This window comes from Panthera onca, chromosome E2 (assembly GCF_046562875.1).
Source record: "Panthera onca isolate mPanOnc1 chromosome E2, mPanOnc1 haplotype 2, whole genome shotgun sequence".
Classification (NCBI taxonomy): Eukaryota; Metazoa; Chordata; class Mammalia; order Carnivora; family Felidae; genus Panthera; species Panthera onca.
In genome coordinates this window covers 43,041,618-43,060,634 of record NC_138353.1, presented here as the reverse complement: position 1 = coordinate 43,060,634, position 19,017 = coordinate 43,041,618, and the positions used below count along the sequence as shown (strand labels likewise).

General features: G+C 53.5%; 2 protein-coding genes across 4 annotated transcripts; both read right to left on the bottom strand.

Annotated features, from left to right (window-relative positions):
* Positions 1-1,726: 1,726 nt before the first annotated feature.
* On the bottom strand, positions 1,727-5,980 carry NRN1L (neuritin 1 like). Its single transcript, XM_060650415.3, has 3 exons — positions 5,593-5,980; positions 4,701-4,833; positions 1,727-4,566 (listed from the first exon to the last, which is right to left on the bottom strand). The coding sequence occupies exons 1-3, from the start codon at positions 5,873-5,875 to the stop codon at positions 4,281-4,283; spliced, it is 702 nt and encodes a 233-aa protein (XP_060506398.1). The 5' UTR covers positions 5,876-5,980; the 3' UTR covers positions 1,727-4,280.
* Positions 5,981-6,054: 74 nt separating this feature from the next.
* EDC4 (enhancer of mRNA decapping 4) lies at positions 6,055-17,504 on the bottom strand. Of its 3 annotated transcripts, none has more exons than XM_060650409.2 (29): positions 17,260-17,504; positions 14,450-14,606; positions 14,005-14,116; positions 13,608-13,707; positions 13,157-13,346; positions 12,902-13,049; positions 12,711-12,815; positions 12,274-12,383; positions 12,099-12,182; positions 11,910-12,005; positions 11,717-11,819; positions 11,419-11,599; positions 11,259-11,331; positions 11,068-11,159; positions 10,802-11,001; positions 10,592-10,707; positions 10,347-10,515; positions 9,587-10,020; positions 9,398-9,502; positions 9,161-9,313; positions 9,035-9,071; positions 8,725-8,902; positions 8,453-8,608; positions 8,233-8,348; positions 7,971-8,136; positions 7,697-7,883; positions 7,385-7,604; positions 6,835-6,998; positions 6,055-6,582 (listed from the first exon to the last, which is right to left on the bottom strand). In XM_060650409.2, exons 1-29 carry the CDS (start codon positions 17,342-17,344, stop codon positions 6,390-6,392), a joined length of 4,230 nt encoding a protein of 1,409 aa, XP_060506392.1. In that variant the 5' UTR covers positions 17,345-17,504; the 3' UTR covers positions 6,055-6,389. The 3 variants fall into 3 exon arrangements, with proteins under 3 accessions (XP_060506392.1, XP_060506395.1, XP_060506397.1); XM_060650412.2 differs by having other exon boundaries at positions 10,802-10,989; XM_060650414.2 differs by having other exon boundaries at positions 10,347-10,500; positions 10,802-10,989.
* Positions 17,505-19,017: the final 1,513 nt, after the last annotated feature.

Genomic DNA, 19,017 nt, shown 5'->3' with positions numbered 1-19,017 from the left:
ACTCAAACTGCCCGGGTAAAAAGTAGATGACACAGGTGATAAGGGCATTGTAACCTCCATCCATCTACCTCATTTCAGTCTGTTCATTTGTTAAAATATTGAGTATTTATTTCGTACGTGCAATTGTCTTTGTATAAGCCAATGTTATACTTTAAAGCTAAAAAATACATTAACACCAATAAAACATCATGGTTTGTTTTATGCAGTAGAGTTTCATAAAAGATTTTATTTAAGGGACACCGGGGGGCTTAGTTGGTTGACTGTCCAATTTCAGCTCAGGTCATGATCTTGATCATGAGTTCCAGCCCCACATAAGGTTTGCTGCTGTCAGAGCAGAGCCTGCTTGGGATCCTCTGTCCCCCAACTCCCCCCCGGCCCTCCTCTGCTTGCACTCTCTCTCTCAAAAATAAACATTAAAAGGGGCTCCTGGGTGGCTCAGTCGGTTGAGCCATCAATTTGGCTCAGGTCATGATCTTGTGGTTGGTGGGTTTGAGCCCCACTTTGGGCTCTGTTCTGGCAGTGCAGAGCCTGCTTGGGATTCTTTCTCCATCTCTCTGTGCCTCCCCACTCACACTGTCTCTCAAAATAAATAAAGAAAAGCTTTAAAAAATTAAATGTTAAAGAAAAAGATTTTATTTAAAAAAACACCTTTAGGGGTGCCTGACTAGCTCAGTGGAGTGGATGACTCTTGATCTCAGGGTTGTGGGTTCGAGCCCCATACTGGGTGTAGAGATTACTTTTTAAAAAAATTAAAGGGGCACCTGGGTGGCTCAGTCCATTAAGCGCCTGACTTTTGATTTTGGCTCAGGTCATGATCTCACAGTTCATAAGATGGAGCCCCAAGTGGGGCTCTGTGCTGACAGCACTGAGCCTGCTTGGGATTCTCTCTCTGCCCCTCCTCTGCTAGAGCTCTCTCTCTCTCTCTTAAAATAAATAAACATTTTTTAAGCTATAAAAAAATGTTTTAATTAAAAAAAACCCTTTCAAAATCACTCCTCTCCCCCGCCCCCACAAAGAATCACTTCCAAAAGTCTAGTGTGATAATTAAGGGCCAAACAAACCTGGGATCATATCCTAGATACTTCCACAGCTGTGTGACTTTGGGCAAGACATCTCCCCTCCTTAAGCCTCATTTTTCTTATGTTTTATGGGGATCATAATCCTGACCCCACATCATTGTTGTGAAAGGTTAAAAGTAATATGAAATTCAATGGGGCACCTGGGTGGCTCAGTTGGTTAAACATCAGACTTTGGCTCAGGTCATGATCTCGTGGTTTATGGGTTCGAGCCCTGCATCAGGTTCTGCCCTGACAGCTGGGTGCCTGGAGCCTGCTTTGGATTCTCCCTCTCTCTCTCTCTGCCCCTACCCCACTTGTGCTCGCTCTCTCTCTCTCTCTCTCTCTCTCTCTCTCTCTCTCTCTCAAAAATAAGTAAACATTTAAAAAAATTTTAATTAAAATAAGCGTCTCTTAATTTCCGCTCAGGTCATGATCTCACGATTTGTGAATGGAGCCCCACATCAGGCTCTGCACTGACAGCGAGGAGCCTGCTTGGGATTCTATTTCTCCCCCTCTCTCTGCCCCTCTCCCTGCTCTTTCTCTCTCTCTCAAAAATAAATAAATAAACTTAAAAAATAATAAGGAATTCTAGGGTTGATAAGGCGTAGAAATCCACACAACACCCCAGTTTTACAGACATTCAGCAACTTAATTCAACAAGTATTTATTGAGCCCTTGCTACTGCCAGGTGCTGGTCTGGGCTCTGGTAAAGATCAAAGGGCCTTGAGATGAAGAGGCATGTTAATGCAGAGGGACTCAGCTCTGGACATTCAGCCCCCAGGCTCTACCCTGAACAATAAGCTTTTCCATAGCCACAGAGCTGTAAATGTAAGACACATTATCACCATGATGCTCTGGGCTGGGCAGATGTGTCTGGAGCCCAGTCTGCCTATCAGCTCACCCCTCTCCTCCAGCTCTGGGATGAAACATACAAAGCTCTTAAGCCCTTGGCCAGAAAGCAGATTCTATCCCCACCCCCATGCACACACTCCAGGTCACTCACTTCCAGGGAAGAGCAGGGACTTAGCAAAAACCAGGGGAAAGTAGGGCACAGCAGGAGGATAGTAATCCCTCTGATGGCTGGCCATCACAGTTGGGCCCCTGCTCCTAGCCACCAATCAACAGTGGCTTTGAGAAGACTTTTGGGATTTGGATCCCCAGCATCATCCTGCCCAAAGTATGCCCAGGCTAGGTAAAGGGGCTGCCCCAAATGACATATCCTCCATGCTGAAGTCGTTCTTGGTCGAAGCTCTTATTGATATAACACTTTCTATGCTAGGCTTAGAGATTCTTTCATTCCACACACTTCTACAAGTGCAGCCTTTATACCCAGCCCAAAAGTGGGTGCTAGAGACATAAAGAATGAAGAATTCTGACCCAGACCCAAATAGTAGCAAGTCACTGTTATCAGTATTGAGACAGAAGACAGCCGGGGAGCTGTGTGGATCTGTAGGAGGCTTCTGATTCAGCCCGGAGTCAGGGTTATGAAGGAGGTGATACTGAACAAGAAAAGGAGTTCACCAGGAGGATATGGGGAAGGGTATTCTGAGTACAGAGAATAAATGTACAAAGACCCAAGGGAATAAAAGGCTGGCATTTCCTTCTGGAAAATTCTGGTCAAAGGGGGGCAGTTGTGGGAGGAGTTTTCTCCTGATTTTTCCCCTTCAAGTCATGTGAGAAGATGGGTAATGACTGGTTGGGAGATAAAAGTGGAGATAAAAGTACAGGTGAATGAAGCACAGAAGTCAAGGTAGGGCAGAGATTGCTGATTGAGGTATCTGAGCTAAGTGGAATGGGAAGGTGTTTGGGAAGCATGGATGAAGTAGGGCTCCTACATGTGAGGATGGAAGTCTCTGGAGGCACCTATCACCCTGGAGCCAAACAATGGTTCAATTAGGCCCGATTCTGTCCTGGGAACAATAGCTCCCCGGCATGGGCTCTAGTGTATACCTAGTCTGCCAAGCTCTAAATGCCAACCCTGATTCCTTTGGGCCCCTCTTGTAAAGCCCTGTCCAACTCAGCCCCATCCATTCTGACCTCTTCTATCACCCTCATCACATGCCTTCCCTGAAGGCTCCCCTGATGTCAAGGACTAGGTAGGCAGATCACTGCTCCATGCTCAAGCAGAAGGGAGTTGCAGGAGTGGACTGAAGCAACTGTGGGCAGAGCTGGTTTATGCAGGGCCTCACAGAATGAGGGCCTCATAGAATGAAAAAGAGCTTAACATCAGAATCAGTTCTCAGTTTTTAAAAATGGCAAATAAGGCAGAGGGAGTGTGAGCAGAAGTCAGTGAGTTCACGGCACTGCCCACACAAGTCATGGGGTGGTGGTGGAAGAATGACCGAGAGAGGGTCTCACCCTCTCTGAGGGCTCCTCCTTGCCTCAGGATTCTGCCCATGCAGATTCTTGCTCTTCGCCAGAGTGGACAGGGGCTCCTCACACGCATGCTCATTCCATGCTTCCAGAAAGTCTTCTGGGATTGTTGACTTCACAATGCATACCTCTTCTCAAAGAACAAGCTTGAGTAGAGTCCAGAGGAATCCTCATTATGACCGCAGTTTCTGCAGCTCCAGGTCACCTCAGGGACTTGAATACAGACCCCAACAGGGACTCCCCACTTTCTGGAACAGGCTCCACTCAAGTAGATCAGGACCCCGGAGAGGGAGAGGACAGAGCACTTAATCTGTCTTGAAGGCTAAGGTGGTAGTTAGCAGAGGGAGGATGAGGTGGTGGCATGACAGGAATGTGGAGGCTGGAATGTGGGGATGGGGGTGGACTGGCTTGAGGAGCTTGGGGGTGAGGTGGTACACTCCACGCTCTCACCTTGCCTGTAAAGGCCAGGATATGAAGGGCAGGCAGGGGTAGGAATGACAGCTTGGGAGAACAGAGGAAGGCTGTGCATTCCGGTAGATTTCAGGTCACCACCAGAGCTCTTGGAACCTGCACACAATGGAAAGCTTTGCACAGCCAGCCCTGGGAAATGAGTGTCTGTAAGTAGAAAGATTGAGTCCCCTGTGGCAGCCATGGGCCCCACCCATCCAGTCCTGGGGATCAGCTTCTGGAGGCCTCCGCCCCAGCCAAGCAGGCTATAGCCAGAAGAAAGGAAGGAGCTTAGTACAAATATAAATACCTTTAATGAAAGCCAAGGGCACTCTGCAGAGCCCCAGCAGCAGCCACCAGAGCAGGGTAGGAGGCAGGGGTGCCGCTACTCCACTAGACTGGCTAGGCCAGAGGCCCTAGGAGGCAGGCAAGTGCCAGAGCAGCTGCCAGCAGTGGGGGTGCAGGGGCTGGGCTATGTGCAGACCCTGTTGCCTGCAGTGTCTCCTGGTTGGTCTCAGGGCCCGTGCCATGCTCCCTAATGCGCACAGGGGTGCCACACAGAGCATGCAAGTTATCCGGGTGTGGGGCGCGGCGAGCTTCTTGCTGTAGTGACTCCCACACGGCGGCAGCCTCCTCCGGACAGCGCAATAGGACTCGGGAGGCACAGATGTGGAAGTCATTCCAAGACCTGTTAAAGGCTTGGGGTTAGGGTAATTAGGTGGGGCAAAGAGACTTTTCTAATGGGAAGGAAAAGGTTCAGGCCCCAAGGGCCTGGTGGTGGGGGTCTGGTGATCAGGTGGCTGTCGTCACACCTACCCTTACCTGCAGACAGTCTCCAGTTCGCCTCCCAGGCCCATGCTGTCCCCCAAGCGGATGAGACATTCAGCAAAGCCCTGGTATATGGTGTCACAGCCCCCTGGGCCTGTTGCAGCTGCTGCCAGAGGAGATACAAGGACTAGGGGTGGGGGTAGAAAATGGTTGATAGCATGACTCGCCTGGCTCCCCTTCCCCGCTAAGCCCCCAGGGGCTTGTTTACCTGAGTATGCTCTGGGGACGTGACTCAGCGTGAAACAGAGGTACCCAAGAGAACCAAGGGGCATGTCTGGTGATCACCTGCATTGACCGCCCCACCTCTAGATGCAATGGGGACAGGATACATAGAGAGGGGGAAGAAGGTCCATCCCAAGGGGCTGACTCTTCCTCTGAGCTTCTAGGGTTGCAGGCCAGGTGAGGATGTTCCAAATGCAGGAGTCAGGACACAGAGAGGAGGGGCAGAATCCAGGGCTATTGGGCTTCCTGAACTGTCCTGCAGCCTAGATAAGCTTCGCCTGGCCTTCCCACCCCATCCCCAAAGACAGGTGTTTTCAGCCAGGTAGAACAGGATACAGGGGTCAGGATCTAGGTGAGACCCTAACAGAGGACCTCAGGGGTCCCACAGCTGGTCTAAGAGTCCCATCACATCCTATGTCTCCATTTATCGGAAAGGGGCTGTGGAATTTCAGGGTCCTTTCCCCACGACTAGGCCTCAGTTCATGCCCATTTTGCATCCTGAAACCACTGGAACACGTTATTCCTTCGCTGGAGCCCTTGCACCTCCTCTCCAGCCTGGTTCTCAGCACTCAAGGCTGTGCCTCTGCTCCCACACACCCTATACCCAGACTGGGGAGAGTGTGCCGCCCGGTTGCCAAGCTGGGTCTGGCACTCCCGCACTCACCAAGTGGTAGCAGCAGCAGCAACAGCCCCAGCACACCGGATGGTCGGGGCAGTCGCTGGCGGTGGTGACAGGAGGAGTAGCTGCGCATCATCCCCGGCTGGGAGCCTAGTGCCTGAGCTAGCAGCTTGCAAGCGCAGCCCTTCGGCCCAGCCTCCGGAAGAAGGGCCTGTGATTGGATGGGAGTCGGGGGCGGGGCCCAAAGCCAGCTGGCGGCCCCACCCCAGTAGGGAGATAGGCAAAGGCGGGTAGGGACCAAAGAGAGAAGAGCTGGGGACACAGGCATTGCAGAGCTGACCCCAGGGCCCTGTCTCAGAGATGGAGAAGGGTTTCTGGGAAGAAAGTTGCGCAGATGAGGGTGGGCATCCAGGCACCTGGGTTAGCCTAGACAGAACTCCACACAGGGAGGAGACGGAAGAGAGAACAGAGACCCTTATCAAAGTTACACCAAATGCACACACATGCTCCATTTTATTCCAAAAGCATTTAATTGAATTTCTCAACATTTTTCAAAAACAAAAAGATCCAAATCGGAGGTAAAAAGGAATATGGAAAATTCAACTCAAGTGGTGTCACGATCTCAGGGGTCATGCTCCAGGCATGGCAGAACCCAAGAAGGCACAATACCCACCCTGGGCCCAGCCAAAACCTGCTGGCTACCACAACCTGTAGACCACATCCAGTGCTCTCCCCTCAAACACCCCAGAGGTGGGAGCCTAAGCAGGTAAAAGGACAGACACTAGCCTAAGCCTGTGTGCTGGCCTTCAGTGCCTCCCCACCCCTGGGCAAGGCAGGCTTAGCTAAGGGAGGCTAGGGGTTACAAGGCCGTGCAGCATGAGGCTGAGACGCCGGGCCACTTTGCCAAGTGAGTTGTGCGGCTCAGCCTGCAGGAACTGAAAGAGCTTCTGGCGCACCTGGGCCATGACGGAGCCCATGTGGTCCCGAGTGATGGGGTCACTGTGGTCCAGGTGCATCACAGCCTCTTCCAGGTAGCTGTGGTGGAAGAAAGGGACAGGATACAGGTGGGTTCCGGCAAATGGGAGTGCCCCCTAGTGGCACTGAGGCCCAGAGGGACGGCTGATGGGGGGTGGGGGGGGGGGGGCGGGCGGGGAAGGGTCCTCAAAGTCTGAGATGGGTGGGAACAGAGGTGGGAGAAAATTAGGAAGCAGAGTCAGGCAGAAGTCTCTGCTTTGAACTGCTCCCCCACCTTCACCCCAGCCTGTCTCCTGACCTGAGTCCACTCACCTGAGCTTGAGGTCAGTTCGAGTACCAAGGTCAGAGGCCAGCTGCTGGATGAGGGAAAGGAGCACAGGCTGGGAGAGTGGGCAGGGTGGCTGCCCAAAAACCTGCCCTGGGTCCACAGTTTCACACACATACAGCACCAGGTTCAGGTCAGCAGCCGTCAGGGCCTAGGGTAAGAACAGTATTTATAGCTAATGTCAGAATGGAATACCTACTTGTCTGGCTGTGTGGCCAGGGAAATAATGACCAGGGTAGGGTACCGAGGGCTCCAGAGGGGGATGCTCAGGGGCCCAGAGACAGTAATATAGGGATGTGTTGTTACTTTAAGAGATCAGGAGAGGTTTCCTAAGAAGGGTAGTCATGAAACAAGGTAGACTGAGGTAAAAAGACCCTGGAACCAGGCAGAGAAGTAGGGGGAAATGGCCAGAAAGGCCAAAGAGAACCAAGAACAGCCTGTTAGGGTCAGACTGCCCAGAGCCTGACAGGTAGAGTATGGTGTGTGGGCCTTGTCAGGAAACACCTAACCCCTACCTGGACCTAATGCCTGGCGTACCTGCTGGAAGGCCTGATTGAGGTGGCCCTGCTGCAGCAGCTGTAGAATATGGGCTTGCTGGGCCTGGCAGTCGAGGTGGGCAGCGGGGACAGGTGTGCCAGCAGCTGAACGCATGGCCTGCATGATGCTAGACGTGACAGCGGCCTGTTGCTCCTTAAGTGCTACACTCACCTCACCTTTAACGATGCGCTGTACCTGTGCTAAAATTGACTCCTGCAGGCTGCAAAGGGAAGTGAGGGAGATGAGGTAGATAAGAAGTCCCATCTGGCACTTTCAAAACACACCACCTTGCCCAGCACCCTGCCCACACACCTGCCCACAGCCACGTGCAGCTGGTGCTGCACCTCAGCCCGAACGCTGCTGGATACAGTGGCTGCCATCTGCTCAGTGGCACCCTGCAGTGTGCTGACCAGGCCTCGCAGCTGGGCCAACACGGGCTCCCGTGCTTCCTGTTCTCGTGCCTTCCGGCTCTTCATGTGGCTCTCTAGCTGCTGCAAGTCTGAGAGGTCACCATAGGGGCCATGAGAGGGATAGTGGGGGAGAGGGGGCCAGCCCCTCCCACCTTGAAGCATATGACCCCACTCACATTCTTGCGTGCCCAGTCGGAAGCTATCATTGATCTGCTGGAACATGGCCTGGCAGCTCTTCTCAAAGGCTGGCAGTACCACGCTCTGGAAGGCTTCACGGTAGGCAGACTGCATTGGCCCCTGTAATGTGTCTGCAGCTGCTCGGGCAATGGCATCTGTCAAGTTCTGGGGGAAGAGGGAAGGCTGAGTTGAAAGGCTGAGCCCAAGTTGGCCTGACCTGGCCCACCAACCACCAATCTGTCATCTGGGGCCCTACAGCACCTTGGACTTTAGTAGCTTGGAGATATTCTCTTTCATGCTACCCTCCACAGCTGTGAGCTTGGTGGCCACAGAATTGCTCAGTTGGCCTGCCACTGGCTCCAAACTCCTGGAGACACCTGGGGCAGGGTGAGAAGGAATAGGTAGAGCCATGAAAGGCAGATTGACAGATAGGAAGCCCCACTCCCACCTGGCCCACCCAGAGTCTCCACACAAAACTCACATGGAGGCACAGTCTTCTTGATCTCATCCCGTATGCTGCGCTCTAGCCGACCAGCTATAGCTGAAGACAGTGCCTGGGACAGCTGTTGCGTCAGCTGCTCCTGCAGCTGCCCACCCCGCTGCTGCCCCTCAGCCAGTGCCCGCTCCAGCCGCCGCTCTGCGTTGTAGCTAAGGAATAGGCCTGAAGCGGGTCCCACATCCCTTCCTGGGGCCAAGAATGCTGCTGCTTCAACCGACCCCTGTGCCATGCCATGCCGCAACCCATAAGGATACGGTCTTGCTCATGCCGTGACTCTAGGGCGCGTTCTACGTGGCCCGTGACTGTGCTCTGCAAGCCTTCAAGTTGGGTGCAAAGACGCTGCAGCAATTCTTCCTGGCTGTGCCGCAGCTCTGCCAGCTCTCTCTGCTGTTGCCAAATTAGTGCTGGCCAGTCTTCAGGAGCTTCTGCCACCTGCCAGAAGCACTGACAATCAGGTGATGCTGCCCCCTACATTCTCACCCACCAGACCAGGGAATGGCCCAGAGCCCTTCCCACCCTCACAGGGAGGATTCTCAGAAATGGAAAAGGTGTTACTTCACTTACCTGGTGCTCCATGAGCCGGGATCCTACGGCCGAATCCCTGCCATGGGCAAGAAGCACCTCAGGCTACGTCAGGCATGGCAGCCTGGGAACCACCCCTCTCCCTGGCCCCAGGACCCCACCCCCTACCCGTCATCTTTCTTGCCCTTTCTCTTAAGCTTGGGTGAGGCTCGAGGAGATCCCTTGGTCTTCCAGTCCTTGGCTGGCAGCCGTGGAGTGGGAACTTTGGTGCCAAAGCCCCCTGCAGCAGAGGCAAGGCTGGCCACTTCATCATCATGGTCACTGTAGGAAGGGGAAAGAGAAAGATAAGCACCTACCTACTTGCTGGCTCTCCCTATGAGAGGAATAGTGTAGGGTGGCACCAACCTTTGCTCAGCACTGGCATCCTGGCTATCATGTTGCTGCAGGAGGTGATAAGGTGGTCGGTGGAAGGCCAGGCTCTTGTGCTTCTCCTGGAGGCCATTCCTGGGACTGAAGGAACAGGCCAACTCAACAGTGCATGACTCTATCTGAAACCCCTACCACCAGCACACTTTGTCCTGCCAGGCTCCTCACCTCTCTGCCAGGCTGCTGCAGGTCTCACGAGTAATGTCTGGTGCCGTAGGCCAGACCTGATTGTCAGGGGCTGTGGCTTCCTGGGTCAAGGCTGCCTCCAAAAGGGAAGGGGTACTATGCCGATCCCCATCCCCAGGGCCTCCATCCAGGCCAAGCTGAGAGCCAAGCTCAGATGCTGGCCGGGGCCGTGGGGACAGCAGGTGTAGCGCTGAGGCAGCCGAGGCCATACTATCTGGTTCAAGACCCTCAGGAGCAGAGGAGACAAAACCACGGGAGAGGGCCTCAGATGCAATCTCAGGGATGTCCTGGGACAGGGCAGTGGAAGCTGAGGAGATAACATCAGGGGAGCGGGTACGGCTAGGGGAAGCCTGGGGTAGCCCCAGGGGCTCCACTTCCTGCAGCTCCAGTGATAGTGCAGAAGCAGCAGTAGGCACCTGAGGTGGAGCAAAGATGGGACTTAGGTGGTGGGACATGGGGATGGGAGAGCACAGAGATGAGGCCCTGACGTTTGTAGAGATGAGACACTGCAGTGGGGGATGCAGATCAAAAATCCCACAGCCCGGGAGGGGAGGAGATAGGAAAATAGGCTATGGGAGGTAGAAATATAGGATATAGGTTGAGAAGTTGCCCTCCAGGGAACAGGGAAGGCTGGAATGACCTCAGAGAAAGGCCTCAGGTGCTATGGGAGTAGAGTGCCACCAAGCTTCCCACAACCAGATACCTGCCACCCTGTACTTCATACACACTCCTACACACACACCTGTCCAGGTGCTTTGGGAGTCAGTTTGTCAGCTGGACCTGGGAGCAAGCTAGGCAAGAGGCTACGCGGGCTTGCCTGCAGGCTGCTGCTGCTGCTCATTGTCAAACTGCCATCCAGCTGCAACTTGGGGCTCAAAGTCAGCTCCTCGGGTGGCCTGGTGGCAGGAAGGCTAAGGTATAGCAGCCAGAGTTTGGTATCACCTGGCACCAGCCCCTGCCATCCCCCAACCCTGAGCCTCGCTTCACCTGGGCAGGGAGGGGTCCACAGCTGAGGTACTGCTCATGGCAGACACAGCTGTAAGAGAGGAGGAGCTGGAGCTGGAGCTGCTGCTGCTGTTGCTGTTGCTGGGGGAGGCAGCAATCTGGGGAGAGGCAGGGGATCAGCACTATATGGCCTGCAGGTGGGACATTCCCGGGTCCCCTTGCCCTGAGCCCCACACTCCTCCACCAGCATACCTGCTGCAGGGAGGTGCTAGGTGTCATGAAGGCGTCAGGTGTCATCAGCTTGGGCTTGGTCTCACTGCTCAGACTGAGGAAGTCAGCAGGTGCAGGTAGCTCCACTATGCGTCGGAGGTCAGGCTGGGAGCCTTGGGTAGCTGACCCCAGGCCCTCAGAGCCCAGTTCGGGCCGAGACTCTCCAAATGCTGTGGGGAAAGCTGCCACTTGAGTCAGATCTCAGAACCTGGTCAGTCTAACCTGCTTCCCTCTTACTCCTCACTCACCGAAGTCCTCATGGGCAGTGTGGGTGGGGAGTGGGGCCACCACATCAGGGTTCAGCTGTGGCTGGAAGCGGATCTGTACGTCTTGCAATGCCCTATAGGCAGAGAAGAGAGTAGGAGAGGACTCAAAGGGGCCAGAGCAGTAGGGTGGGGAGGAGCACAGACAGGGCACTGGTACTTCCCAACGGACTCACTTAGTATGCACACAGAAGAGTTTGATGAGCACACCAGCTGCAGACTCCACAGCACCAGCTCCGTGGGTTCCATCTACAAAGACAGTGTGGGCAACTAAGCCTGGCCCTCTCTGACTCCACACTTCCCTACATACATATACCCTGACCTTGACCAGCTCACCAGCCCCTAGGCTGTCATTCTCTTCCTCAGCAGGTAGCACTTCAGTGTGCCGCAGCCGGCAGCGACTCACAACCTGGATACCGAAGCTCAGCACAGGATGGGTGAGCAGGAACTCAGAGATGGAGCTGAAGCAGGCACGGCCCTCCTCCTGGTTCTGCAGCAGCTCCATCACGTAGAGGACCTGCACAGAGAGTAAACTCACAGCTGAGCCCAGTGGCTGTGAGGGTTGTGGATGTGCCCAACACCCCTGCTGCCCTGAAGATACCGGCTCTGCCCAGGGTGCCCCACTATAGGTTACCTTCCGTTGCACATCGCTGAGAATAAGGTATTCAGCTGAGAGATCCAGACAAACCTTGAGGCTGGGGGGCACACTCACTGAGCTAAAGATATCTGGGGAGAAACTGAGGGGCCGGGGAGGCAGGATTAATGAGACAGAGAGTGGAAATAACCCACATCCATAACTCTGCTGCCCCTAGCCAGCCTCTGCTTACCGAATTGTCTGCAGACAGGTCCAGGACACTGTGCACCACATCTTTAGCTCTCGATTCTGGTCAGCGCCAGTAATAAGGAACCTCCAGAAAGGGACTCTGCAAAGCACCAAGGCATCGAATAGCTGGCTGGGCCCCCTACTGGAGAATTAAGGTCCAGCCCACTACCCACCTGCCTGCCCACTCACTCACTCAGGGTCCTGTTTCTTATGGTTGTCACAGAACAGGAGGCAGGAAAGGGACCTCCCATCATGAGGCTTCCATTCGTGCAGACACCTGCAAGAAGGCAGATGATGGGTCTGAGTGAATGATCTGGTCCTCACCTTGGTGGGGGAGGGGTGTCTCGATCCCTCAGGCTCTGCCTTACCTTGGTTCATCCTGCCCCTCAATGTAGATCTGCCAGAACTTGACAAAGCCATCATGGCTTGCAGTAGCCAGGACAGTCCCATCGGGTGAGAGGGCCCCTTCACTTAGACACTGGGAAGAACCCAAAGAGCCTTGCTTTGCCACCTGCCTAGTGGTGGGAGCAAGCCCTTCTCAGGTGAGGATGGTAGTGAGCTAAGCTGACCCACAGTGGGTGCGTACGTTTTTATGAAAGACCGATTAAATGGATGACTGTACAGAAGATCAGACCCCTAGGCTGAAGCCAGGCTAGGCAGGCATTCCATAGGTAAGGGTCACTTTGTGTTCAGAGTTCCCACGGGCAGAGTGCCAGTAAAGCCACCTGGGCAGGTGTGTTCAGGGGACAGATGAGGAACATAAGGAAAGTGGGGAGAGCAAGGAGGCAGTCAGTTGCAGGCTTACCGTGCTATGGCCTTTGACCACGATGAAGCCTTGCTTGATCTGGCTGACACGCACAGGCCAGGTGCTGTGGTTGGAGCGGAGCATGTCCAGGTCCCACACCTCAGCCTGCAGGGTACAAGATGAGTGTTCAGCCCATGCCCACACCATGGACGCTCTGTCCCCTCCTCTCCCCTCATGCATGGTTCCCTCACCCGGTCCTCATGCAACAGGGCCACCGTTGGGCTGCCCTCCTCACAGCAGTCCTCACTCTCCTCAGGGATGAAGGGGCACCAGATGATCCTACGGAAGTGGTTCAGTGGTGTACCCTCTGGCTGCTGGATGTGGACCAAGATCTCTTCTCTGAGCAGGGTGTTAAGGGCTAAACAGGTGGATGATGAGGTGTGTCTGGTAGCCCCAGTCCCACCCACCTTTCTTCAGTCCCCCATCCCACCCCAGGGAAAGGATACTGAATTTTGCCATTAACTAGAGCCAAGCGCCACACAAACAGGTTGCCTGCCTCATCTAGGCAGGCCAGCTGTGAGGAATTCAGGTGTGCAAAGGCCAGATCAGCCACGCTGCCTGTGAAGCCCTTGAGCAGGGTCCGCTCCGAAGTGCTTACACTGATCACCCGCACCATTGCTGAGCCATTGTTGGCGGCTGGAATCAGAAGAGCAGTAGGCCACTGAGTAAGGCCCAGGCAGTGGCAGAGAAGCCCTGCCCTTGCCTGCCTCATTGTCACTACCAGTCTCAAGCTCAGTTTTCCCGCTTGGCTCCCCAAGGCCTGTCTGAGGTGGGGGCAGCACAGATAAGCCTTCTATTGTACCCTAAAGGCTGAGTGGGCTGAATGGCCTGACAGTGGATTTGCATCTCTGAGGTTTCTAGCAGAACAGCTCCCTCCTCTCCCCTGCCCCTACTCACCCCGAATGGCATAGGCCAAGAAGGAGTTGGACACAGCAATCAGGTTGCCGTAGTAGTATTTCTGCTCCCAGTCATACTTGGCCACAGGCTGGATTTTCACCTGAGAAACAAGGGTGAGAAAGGTTGTAGAGGCTGAGGGCTAGGTTAGTTCTGCCAGAGCCCAGTTGGTCCCCAGCATCCCTGGGGACAGAAGATGCCCTATGTGTGAGCCCAGCCACACATTCACAACTCTTGAGGCCAGATTCCCACAGAGATTGGCAGCTAACCCTGGCTTTCTGAGACTGAGGCACACTACCTGTCAAGTTGGTTCCCATAGGAATTGGCAACATGGGTTAGGGGAGGGAAAGGCTGAACATGTCCCCATCCACCATACATGCCACAACATCCTGGCACCCACCTTGTTGCTGCCCCGTGCCTTGCTTGAGATGCTAGAGTCACTGCTGGCCACAATCTCCACCTCCTTGGCCAAAATCCCAATGCACGTAGAGCTGTCATCTCCTGAGAGGCAGCTATGGGAAGGGATGAACAAGCTTGACTCCTGTTCTCACAAAGTCTCAATGGGCATGGTCGGGAGGGGGAGAGAATACAACCACTCTAGTAAAGGTGTCAAGTCCCAGGTGCTCAGCTATGCCTAGTCTACTGGTCCCCAAACCCACAGTTCCCTTTGCTCACCTCCCTCCTTGGTAATGGGCCTATTTCCATGCTAAAATGGAAGCTCAAACTTCAGATCCAGGCCAAGCTCTTTAGCTTGTCCTTTCCTCTCACTCTAGCACAAATATAACGTGATTAAGTGCATCATCCCAAAGACCCAGCACCACCACTGCCATTTCCCAGACACTCACATGACCTGCTTTTCCTGAAGATTAATAGGTGGCATGGCCCGGAGACCAGACTTGTTTGTTGAAGTACCATCACCTGAGCAGAGGGGGTCTGGGACCAGAAGCCCATTGAGATCTCCATTGTAGGCATTAGATGGCCGCTGGCTCTCTGCACTGGGACCTGGGGATAGAAAGGGCTGCTCTGAAGGTTGTTCCACCTGCTCACTGGCCTCTCCTCCTGTAGAATTTCATTCAAGAACCATGAGGTGCTCTAGGAACATTGCACTGAGGGAGCCATGTCAGTGGGGAGGAGGGCCCTTGGTTCATCTTTTGTTCCATAAACTCTGATAGTTAACTCAGTCTCTGCCAGGACCAAAGATGTGCATGGGGCTCTTCTACCTGAAGGAGGAGTAAAGCTATCAAGAACCTGGTGAAGTCAATTAATACTCAGGCTCGGGTCGGCACAGAGGGGCTCTGCGTACTTCAGGGAAGGCATGGAAAGGGTCAGGACAGACTTCATAGAGGAGATGCCATCACAGCCTGTGTGGCTGGAACACACAAACAGGAAAGATGGAGGGAAAACAAGCTACAGAGGTCTCAGGTATGAATCTTGGGTGCTTAAATTCTCCCTGTAGCAATGAGAGCCACAGAAGAGTGAGTGTGTGTGTGTGTGTGTCTCTCTCTCTCTATATATATATACACATACATACACACACATATATCTTTTTTTTTTTTTTTTTTGAGAGGGAGAGTGAAAGAGCACGTGCGTGCACATGAGCAGGGGAGGGGTGGAGGGGGAGAGAGAGAATCCCAAAGAGGATCTACGCTGAGAGGACAAGGAGCTCAATCCCACTACTGTGGGATCATGACCTGAGTTGAAATCAAGATTCAGAAGCACAATCGACTGAGCCATCCAGGTGCCCCTAGAGAGCCACAAAAGAGTTTTAAATGGGAAGGTGACATGGTCTGCTATGGCCAAAAGACTGACTGCTTTAAGTCAGCATGTAGCATAGTTGAGAATCCAAGTAAGAGATACTAGGTCCTAGACCAAGATAGTGGTAGAAGATAGACAAGCGAGATGGACTCCTAACACATGAAAGGACATCAATAAGGAAGTAAGAAAGAAAGGAACCTGCCCCTCAAAGAAATGGCTCAGAAGACGAACCACCTTGGGCATGTAAACTCAGAAAGAATGGACATGAAGGAGTTGGGACAAAGTAAAGAGAAACTATAGTCGGAAAAGACAGCATTTCAGTTGTTTGCCATTGGCTGTTTCAAGCACCCTCACAGTCTCAGAAACCACCCTAAAACTCCCAGGTGACAAAGAAACTAGGGCTCCACATTGAAAAACATGGTAAGTTTCTAGTCACAAGACAGTATGGAGTTTGACATGGTGCTCCATTGAGAGGAGACCAGCAAGAGCTACTTGGAAAACTGGGCAATTAGGTACCAATCAACAAATAAGGAATTAAGTGGAAAGCCTGCAGGCCACTTCACTTGGATCAGAGCCACTTCAGCTGTTCAGGGAGAGGCTGGCCACTCTTCCTCCCAGGCAAGCTACCATGAAGACAAACAAGCTACAAAATACTGGCCACATCAGACTCTACCAAAGCTTTGTGCAGTCTAGTCTGCACAGAGGGGATGAGCAGGAGAGGTCCAAGCCAAGCTCACAAGTAAAGGGAGCACACATTCCAGGTCTGGGATGAAGTGCTTAGTGGTTTCAGGCAGCAGATGGATTTTCCTCAGGGGGTAAGGGGCAGCTAAACCCACCCAGGGTGAGCACCAGTGCCTGCTTCCAAAAGCAGCCAGTTTGGGCCTCCCAGCAGGTTTAAGAACAGGGTCCCAGGAAACACCAATTCTCAGCTGTGGTCACTGCATACCCACACCACCATCACCAGCCAATCTTTCAACCACTACAACTTTTCACAGGTTCCTGCACCTGCCAGGAAACTTTGGTGCCTTCACACATTCTATTTGTTCTTTGCAGAATGCCATTCTTGACAATCACCTGTTCATATTATAACACCTAACCTAAACACTGTCTTCGGTCTCAGATCTGTTCTCAGGCACTCTCCAGCTCCAACCCCATCTACCATATCTCCATCACAGTACCAAAATACTCCTTTTTTTCAATGACAATTCCATGATGTTACAACCTCATTAGCTCTCTATGTTCTCAAGGCTCCTTGAGGGCAGGAGCAGCTCTATCACTACAAGCCCAAGTAAAGTTTAAGTAAATAGAAATAAACTAGGGCTTGCAAATGTTTGTAGCCTAATCCAATCAGTGTCATGCAGTCTGTGATTTGCTTTAATCCCAGAAAGGACACGGAAATGGGGCTGGTCATCTTTCTCCTGAAAATCAGTTTTAGAACAGCAGACCTCGAGTCTGTATTCCAGAGTGAAGGGCGAATTGCAGAGGGGGACCAGTGGCTCCTCAGCCCAGCGCCTAGGTCTAGACCCAGAACTCCTCACACCGAGGCCAGACCAGGCCTCAGAACTATGGCACAAGGATAGGGAACCTGAGCTAGCCCCAGTAACACTACAGACCTTGGGGCCAGGACACGAACCGAGCCCTGCGGATTCAGAGAAGGAGTCTCACCTTCAGCAGAGACGCTGAAGGACGCGAGGCAGAACGGCCCGGCTCCGGAATGGGAAGGGATTTGCACCCTTGACGGGCACGGTCAGCAATTTACCGCTCCAACCCCCGTCTTGCCTCACCAGCCAGGAGGATGCGGAATTGGTCCTGAGAGACCTGTGGGCCCTGAGGACGGCCCAGACCCGCGCCGCCCTTAATGCCCGCTCGCCGAGAGCCCACCCCCGGTGTACTGGCTCACCCCCCGCGGGCCGGTCCAGCTTGAGGATGTCCCGCAGGTGCTGCGTGGCGTCCTCGATGTCGATGCTCGCGCAGGAGGAGGCCATGGGCCCAGGCGCAGGCGCCTCGTCCACGCCGCGTTCGTTTCGCTACCTCCGCGCAGAGTGCAGCCGCGCACAGCCCTGCCAGGACCAGACAGCAAGACAGCGGTCACTAAACTCGGTCCACCCGCCGCCCGCAAACCGCCGCCCGCGCCGCGTCCCTGTGCCCCACCAGCACCACCAACCGCCTCCACTTCCGGCCCGCCAGAGCCCTGGCTCCCGGAACCTGCGCAGGGTGAAGAAGAAAGGTTCCGGGCTGGGGGCGGAAGCTTCACCCCTCCCGGACCCTTTGGTCAACGGGTGAGGTAAATCAACCTTCTTCAGGGCTGAGGCAGAGCAAATATCTACGTAGTGAACTGCCCAAATCCCTGTGCACCTTGGGACATCCCGTCCAGTTTATGTCGATTACCAGAACATGAACTCATTGAGCCCAGAACTGGATCAACTTAGCCACCCAGGTTAGTCCCTCAGACCCTATCCAGGAAAAAGGTGAATTGGTAGGCCTCCCCTTTGCGAAATGGGGCAGGGCGACCCAAGGCCTCAGGGGAATTGTAAACCCAGGAATTTTAAGGGGAAGATAGTCAAATCACAAACATCGCATTGTTACTTAATATCCCCCAGCATCCCCTGCCCACTCAGGCCTGACAACCTCAGGCAGGAAGAAAGAAACCAGAGTTTACAAACACCTCTTTATTGCAGAAATTTCAGGCACAGGTACATGGAAGAAGCTGTATTGCAGATTTTATACAGGGTGGTTTAAGAGGCAGCAGGCATCTACCTCTCTCCCAACCCCCATTCCCCCAAACACATAGCATCCTAAATCAGTCCCACTGAAATCTCCTAAGTGTGGTCTTCTAAACACAGTTCATCATCCAACCCTGTACCGAGGGTAGCCAGGCAACTTGTGGGGGGTCTGAGGAAGTCCTTGGCCTCCATCCATAGTGCAGGGGGAAAGGGGAGTACAGGTCAGGCTTAACTGTGGAGCCCTCACCAATCTTAAAACCCCTAGCAGGGCACCAGCCCAAGACTTGGGTTTGGTTCTAGCTTTTGGTTGCGATCTTGCCACCAGACTTTGTAACACCAGAGGTCTTAGGGCTAAGGGCTAGATTTGTAATGGGCAAGGCCTCTGTCCCCCAAACTGAGCAGAAACTGCCCTGATAGTTAATATTTCCTGGGACTTGAAGAAAACGTGAAGGTATGTGGTGAGGCAGGAAACAGAAGGCTTAGAGATGCCTTGCAAAGGTCTGAGGGGTATGAAGTCCCAAAGCACAAATCCCTCAGTCTCAGACTGCCTAGTTTCATAGCTCTAGATCTGTACCCCAGCCCAACTGGGCCTGGCTCTGCACTCTGCAGGCAAATGGAGGCTGACTGTTCTGGGCACTCACCTCTGGGCAAGGATATCCAAAACTGGATACAAAACTGGAGCTGCCCTCTGCTTGGCTTGGGGTTTATGGGGCCCCCTGGATGTGATCCTGACTGTTCTGGGGGTAGAACAGGATATTCTCCCTCAAACCTTTGCTCATTTTATACAGGGTAGTTTTGCTGAGCCCTCAGCCCAGAGCTCCTGAGCTTGATGAGTCATTTTTCAGTGGGATTCTAGATCATCTCTATTACCAGAGCCCTGACCTACCCAATGTAGGAGTTGTCAGAAGTGACTGCAAAGGCTTCAGTGCAAGGGA